The sequence below is a fragment of the Carcharhinus amblyrhynchos genome, unplaced genomic scaffold (genome assembly GCF_965287045.1).
Source record: "Carcharhinus amblyrhynchos unplaced genomic scaffold, sCarAmb.v2.hapA scaffold_37, whole genome shotgun sequence".
NCBI lineage: Eukaryota > Metazoa > Chordata > Chondrichthyes > Carcharhiniformes > Carcharhinidae > Carcharhinus > Carcharhinus amblyrhynchos.
Window position 1 is genome coordinate 2,559,990 of NW_027649778.1, and position 7,405 is coordinate 2,567,394.

Below are 7,405 nucleotides of genomic sequence, written 5' to 3' on the forward strand. Positions count from 1 at the left end.
GGTAAACCTTTGCTGTACTCCCTCTATAGCAAGGACATCCTTCCTCAGATAAGGAGACCAAAACTGCACACAATACTCCAGGTGTGCAGACTCCAGATAGGCCGAATTATGTCTTCCTGCACTGCAAGGCTTCTATTCTGTGGATTTAAAACATGTTAAACTGAGGCTCGTTTGGATCGATGTACAGGACCCCAGGGCACAATCTAGAGAGAAGCAGAGAGTTCTCACTATGCCTTGCCCCATGTTTACCCTCTACCAACCTCACAAAACAACTGGTCATTATCACATTCCTGTTTACTGGACCTCCCTGCGCAAAGATTGGCTGCTACAATTTATACCTTTCATTTGGAAAGTTCCGGTCCCTTGATTGTGTCAGAGATTCCCTGCTTCATATCTCACCAGGACCATACCCTTGTCCACTACACAGCTTTCAAATCAGCCAAAGTAGAAATGGTCCAGGGCTTCATGTTTTTAGGTGCTGAGATCACCAATAACATGTCCTGGTTTTCCCCCCCACCATGCTGACATTATAGTTAAGAAAGCCCCACCAACGCCTTTACTTTCTCAGGAGGCTAAGGAAATTTGGCATGTCAGCTACGACTCTCACCAACTTTTACAGATGCACCATAGAAAGCATTCTTTCTGGTTGTATCACAGCTTGGTATGGGCTCCTGCTCTGCCCAAGACCGCAAAGAACTACAAAGGCCCTGAATGCAGCCCAGTCCATCACGCAAACCAGCCTCCCATCCATTGACTCTGTCTACACTTCCCGCTGCCTCAGAAAAGCAGCCAGTATAATTAAGGACCCCGTGCTCCCCATACATTCTCTCTTCCACCTTCTTCTGTCACAAAAAGGATGCAAAAGTCTGAGGTCACGTACCAACCGACCCAAGAACAGCTTCTTCCCTGCTGCCATCAGACTTTTGAATGGATCTATCTTGCACTGAGTTGATCTCTCTCTGAAGTGTAAATGGGATCCACTTGAGATCGGTATGTGTGGGATTCAAAGAGGATCAGTGTGCGGAGAATCAAGTGGGGTCAGTGTGTTTGGGATCCAATGGAGATCAGCATGTGTGTGTCTGTGTGTGATCCAGTAAGGGTCAGTGTGTGAGGGGATCCATTGAGGGTAAATGTATAGACTCAGTGAGGCTCAGTGCATATGTGTGGGGGATCCAGTGAAGATCCAGTGGGGGTCTGTGTGTTTGGGATTCAGTGAGGGTCCAGTGGGGATCACTGTGTGTGGGATCCAATGAGAGTACAGTGAAGATCGAGTGTGGGATTCATTGAGGGTCAGTCTGTGGGATCCAGTGTGGGATCCAGTAAGACTCTGTGAGGGTCAGTGCTTTGGATCCAGTGAGGGTCAATGTGGCTGTGGGATTCAGTGAGGATCCACAGAGTCACCAAGTGGGATCCAGTGAGCGTCATAGAGTCATAAAGGTTTACAGCATGGAAACAGACCCTTTGGCCCAACTTGTCCATGCTGCCCCTTTTTTTTAACCACTAAGCTAATCCCATTTGGCCATGATTGGCCCATATCCGTCTGTCCCCATCGTACCCATGTAACTATCTAAACACTTTTTAAAAGATAAAATTGTACCTGCCTCTACTACTACCTCTGGCAGCTCATTCCAGACACTCACCACCCAAAACTCACCAAAAAAATTGCCTCTCTGGACACTTTTATATCTCTCCCCTCTCACCTTAAACCTATGCCCTCTAGTTTTAGACTCCGCTACCTTTGGGGAAAGACATTGACTATCTCACTGATCTGTGCCCCTCATTATTTTATAGACCTCATAGAGTGAATATGTGGCATACAGTAAGGGTGACTGTGTGGGATGCAGTGAGGATCACTCTGTGGGATGCAGTGAGTACAGACCCTGTGCACTGTGTGCTACATGGTGGTGGGCTGGGTGCTGATTCCAGTGTTTGTGTGTGTGTGGCTCCGCTCCGGGTTTTGCGGCTGTCCGCGCTGCAGTTCCCTCCGCGGGCGCTGGGGGCTCCGAGGGCGCTGTGAGCGGCGGCGCGAAGCGGGGAGGAAGCGGCGGCGGTGGCGCGGCCCGGGGCCGGGGAACAACCGGTAACTAATCAGCCTTAACCAATGCTTAACTAGCCTTAACCCGCTCTAACCAGCCGTCACCAGTTCTAATCAGGGCCTAACCCGCTCTAACCAGCGCCTAACACGCTCTAACCAGTCTTAACCCGCTCTAACCAGCCTTAACCAGTTCAAACCAGCACCTAACACGCTCTAACCAGCTTTAACCAGCGCTTAACCAACCGGGGAATAACCCGTGAATCTCCCCCCCCCTCCCGTGAATCTCCCCCTTCTCTCTCCTGGGAATCTCCTCCACCCCCTGGGAATCCCCCCCCTCCCCTCTCCCCCCCCACCGGTCCCCCCTCCCCCACCGAATCTCCCCCCCGCCCCCCCGAATCTCTCTCCCCCCCATCTCTCTTCCCCCCCCCCGAATCTCTCTCCCCCCCCCGAATCTCTCTCCCCCCCCATCTCTCTTCCCCCCCCCCCCGAATCTCTCTCCCCCCCCCGAATCTCTCTCCCCCCCCCCACCGAATCTCTCTTCCCCCCCCCGAATCTCTTCCCCCCCCCGAATCTCTCTCCCCCCACCCCCGAATCTCTCTCCCCCCACCCCCGAATCTCTCTTCCCCCCCCACCCCCGAATCTCTCTTCCCCCCCCGAATCTCTCTTCCCCCCCCACCCCCCGAATCTCCCCCCACCCCCGAATCTCCCTCCCCCCCGCCCACCGAATCTCCCTCCCTCCCGCCCACCGAATCTCCCTCCCTCCCGCCCACCGAATCTCCCTCCCTCCCGCCCACCGAATCTCCCTCCCCCCCACCGAATCTCCCTCCCCCCCACCGAATCCCCCCCGAATCTCTCCCCCCCCCCCGAATCTCTCCCCCCCCCCGAATCTCTCCCCCCCCCGAATCTCTCCCCCCCCCCCGAATCTCTCCCCCCCCCGAATCTCTCCCCCCCCCGAATCTCTCCCCCCCCCCGAATCTCTCCCCCCCCCCGAATCTCTCCCCCCCCGAATCTCTCCCCCCCCCCCGAATCTCTCCCCCCCCCCCCGAATCTCTCCCCCCCCCCCCGAATCTCTCCCCCCCCCCGAATCTCTCCCCCCCCCCCGAATCTCTCCCCCCCCCCCGAATCTCTCCCCCCCCCCCGAATCTCTCCCCCCCCCCCGAATCTCTCCCCCCCCCCCCCGAATCTCTCCCCCCCCCCCCCGAATCTCTCCTCCCCCCCCCCCGAATCTCTCCTCCCCCGAATCTCTCCTCCCCCCCCCGAATCTCTCCTCCCTCCCCCCCCTCCGAATCTCTCCTCCCTCCCCCCCCTCCGAATCTCCCTCTCCCTCCTCCGAATCTCCCTCTCCCTCCCCCCCCCCCCTCCGAATCTCCCTCTCCCTCCCCCTCCCCTGAATCTCCCCCTAGGTATTAACTGGCGATCAATTGGGAATTTACTTGGTACAAATGAGGTATTTACTGGGTAATTTTCGGGTATTAACAGGGTGTTACCAGGTACTTACTGGATACTTACCAGCTCTGTGTATTTACTGGGGCTTTAGGCTGGTTACGAAGTAAATTCAGTGGGTTTAGCTGATGGTATATTTACTGAGACGGAGAGTATTTTGCATCAGGTCCAGTTATATGTGAGATGGGGAGATTCCTTGGCTGGGTTAACTCCCAGTTCGAGGAGCCCGAGCAGGACAGGGCAGTGCCAGCTCTGTGTGTTAAGCTCCCCTCCTCGCTCACGCAGAGGAAGCCGGGGATCCACAACCTGACTTGCTTTTTTTCCCCTCCTTTCAAGAAGTAAGAGATCCTCTGAGTGTCTCGCTGCGTCATTCCAGAGAGCAGTTGAGAGTCAGCCACATTGCTGTGTGGCTCTGAAGTCCCATGTTGGCCAGACGGGGTAAGGATGGCAGATTTCCTTCCCTAAAGGACGTCAGTGAACCAGATGGGTTTTCTCAATAATGGTTTCGTGGTCATCTGCTTCACCTTCGTTACCTGAGATTGGGGACCCTGGGGGGAAATATTGACCAACAGTCACCCTGTGTCTCCTACATCCACCATCGTTGCCCTGTGAACCAGCCATTCCACAGTTCAAATGTCATCAAATCAGGGAAAGCGATGGCCTAGTGATATTATCGCTAGACTATTAATCCGGAAACTCAGCTAATGTTCTGGAGACCCGGGTTCGAATCACACCACAGCAGATGGTGGAATTTGATTTATTATTGTCTCATGTATTAGTATGCAGTGAAAAGTATTGTTTCTTGCGTGCTATACAGACAAAGCATACCATTCATAGAGAAGGAAGAGAGAGTGCAAAATGTAGTTCTGTAGGAATTGCGTTTGATTTAAAAAATCTGGAATTAAGAATCCACTGATGACCATGAAATCATTGTCGGAAAAACCCATCTCGATCACTACTGTCCTTTAGGGAAGGAAATCTGCTGTCCTTACCCGGTCTGGCCTATATGTGACTCCAGAGCCACAGCAACGTGGTTGACTCTGAACTGCCCTCTAAAATGGCGCAGTGAGACACTCAGTTGCAAGAAGGCAGCTCACCACCAAGGGCAGCTAGGGATGGGTAATAAATGCTGGCCCAGCCAGCGATGCCCATGTCCCATGATAATTAAAAAAAGACTTGGTGCGGGAGCAGTTTCATTCACGTTCCTTCGTCTCTTTTTTTTACAGTGCGAGTTTCTCCATGGCGTTCCCAGGAAGTTCCTGGTTTCCGGACCCGAATCAAGTTGAGTAATGGGGAGTTCCAAACAGGCTGGGAAGCGGAGTGGGCAGTGCGTGGCGCCATGGCGGATCGAACTGTTGGGCGTGTTGCCAGGTGTCATCTGTTAGCAGATTCAACCGGCTGTCGGCCTCTCGGCAGCAGTTCCTCTTAAAGCTGACAGCCGTGGTCCGTGCCCATTCCTGCTCGCTCCCGGAAAACATGTCAGAGCCGCGGGAGAATGAGAGGCCGGAGAAAGAAAAGCGGGCTGTGAGGCCCAAGGTCAGGCGAGGGGACCCAGAGGAACAGGCAGAGAGTCGGAGCAAAAAGAAGAACAGAAATTCCCACAAATCCGAACTCTCCGCCGGCGCCTCGGGGATGGGACAAAAGGAGGGGAATGCCGGGAATCCTTCAGGCAGGAAATCGGGGAAACAGAACCTGGATGTGACCCAGGAGAAGGATTCACGTGACGCTGGAGTGTGCAAACTGCACAGTCGGTCACTGAAGCAGCGGATTCAGGATGTGGTAGGCCAGTGTTTCCCAATTAAATCTCACAGCCTGCATTCTGCCATCCTCTCCTCCTCCAAGAGGAAGATCCACATTAGTGAGCTGATGCTGGATAAATGCCCATTCCCTGCTGGCACAGATTTAGCGCAGAAATGGTACCTGATAAAGCAGCACACGGCTCCTGTCTCACAGAGCTCCCCCATGCTGGATACGGCGTCTTCTGGTGGGACGCCCGTGGAGGACGAAGAGGACCGTCTGCGAGAGAGGCGGCGGATCAGCATCGAGCAGGGGGTCGAACCTCCCCCCCACGCACAGATTCACACATTCGAGGTGACAGCGCAGATCAACCCCTTGTACAAACTGGGGCCCAAGCTGGCGCCCGGGATGAACGAGTTGGCCGGAGATGACCGAGCCACGCTTCAGCTCCAGGAGAGTGCGTCTGTTGAAGAGGTGCCCCCTCCCCAACTGCCCCCCGAGCAGGTGGAGATCAAAGATGGCTACCGCGCCCACACCCAGATCGACTACATCCACTGCCTGGTTCCTGACCTCCTGGAGCTGACCACCTTTCCTTGCTACTGGGGGGTCATGGACCGGTACCAGGCCGAAGCCCTGCTGGAGGGCAAACCAGAGGGAGCTTTCCTGCTGCGGGACTCAGCCCAAGAGGACTACCTCTTCTCGGTCAGCTTCCGCAGGTACAGCCGCTCTCTGCACGCGCGCATCGAGCAGTGGAACCACAACTTCAGCTTCGACGTGCATGACCCCAGCGTATTCCACGCTCCCACGGTCACCGGCCTCCTCGAGCACTACAAGGACCCCAACTCCTGCATGTTCTTTGAACCACTCCTGTCCAATCCCATCAACAGGACCTTCCCGTTCAGTCTCCAGCACATCTGCCGGGCTGCCATTTCCAGCTGCTCCACTTACGATGGCATCGACCTCCTCCCCATTCCCAACACCCTGAAGGAGTACCTGAAGGAATATCATTACAAACAGAAAGTGCGCGTGAGGCGGCTCGATACCAGGTGAAACCAGCGGAAAGCGCCTGGAAATGGACTTCCTCCAAACCCCCGGGATGGACTTTAAAGAACGACTTTCTCATTGTTTACTATTTATTTGAAGATGACAAAATCCGTGACCTTAACCTAACAGTATTTTCTTGCAGTTTTTTTTCCTTTGTGCTAATCTTATGTTCATTGGAGCACCAGAGTATTGCAGCATTAAGCACAGAAATGGACAATGTAAAGCTCCCTCTGCATTATTGCAGTAATTCCTTCCCCCCCCCCCAAACCTCACAGGAATCGGTCCCACTCCACTAACGGGATATCTTATCCATCACCTACACCCTGAGTGCGATTGCCCCCCCATCCCCCACCCCCAGTCAAAGCCCACATTCGAGACTGCCCACACCTCACTTCAAATCAGACTCGTGAATCAAGGGGACTTTCCATCGGACATCCAGACTGGAGCGAAACATGGGGTCTCAAGGTGAAGGCCCAGGCGTAGCATCACCTTTATTTACTGCACCACCAACCCCCCCCCCCCCCCCCCCCCCCCCACCTGCTCCCCATTATCTCCCCCTTCCCCCCGTTATACCCTCTCGTCTACATTATCCCCCTTCCCCCCATAGTCTCCTGCCCTTCCATTGTCTCCCCCAGTCCCCCTCAAACCAGTTTGATGTTAATCCGAATTTTCAAGTTTATAACTTTGAAAAAGCAAGGTGCACGATCGGACTAAGGGCATATTTCGCATTGGGACCACTACTGAGAAACTGCTTTATTCAAGGTTGAGTTGTCACACTGACTCGGTGTAAATATGGACCACGTTAATTACAGGTAATTAACCAGATGTTGTTTCCGGGGATTCCATCTCTTTCTGTTGGCTGTGTCCCCCTCCCCATGGCACCAAGTGTTAAAGACTGTCAATGCACTGAGCTATTGGTGATGCTTTTGACCAGAACACAATCTTAATTTCGCACACGATTGTTGTGATGTATGTGATTAAATCCTGCAGAGTGATTTTTTTTTAAGGCTGTAATCTTATTGAGTAAGTCTGGACAGGCAAACAGATAAACCCACATGTGTTTCAGTCCAGGATGCTCACAGCTGATATCAGTTCAGATCAGATTTTGGGCTTCACTGCACTAGGTTTCAGTATATTTATTTATTA

General features: G+C 53.7%; 1 protein-coding gene across 1 annotated transcript; it reads left to right on the plus strand.

The window, feature by feature from the left end:
• The first annotated feature begins 2,021 nt into the window (after positions 1-2,021).
• socs9 (suppressor of cytokine signaling 9) lies at positions 2,022-6,770 on the plus strand. Its single transcript, XM_080218284.1, has 2 exons — positions 2,022-2,080; positions 4,705-6,770. Exon 2 carries the CDS (start codon positions 4,955-4,957, stop codon positions 6,263-6,265), a length of 1,311 nt encoding a protein of 436 aa, XP_080074410.1. The 5' UTR covers positions 2,022-2,080; positions 4,705-4,954; the 3' UTR covers positions 6,266-6,770.
• Positions 6,771-7,405: the final 635 nt, after the last annotated feature.

What these genes read in the sequence shown, in the direction of transcription:
- socs9 (XM_080218284.1), top strand. Translation starts at nt 4,955, where the DNA reads ATGTCAGAGCCGCGGGAGAATGAGAGGCCGGAGAAAGAAAAGCGGGCT.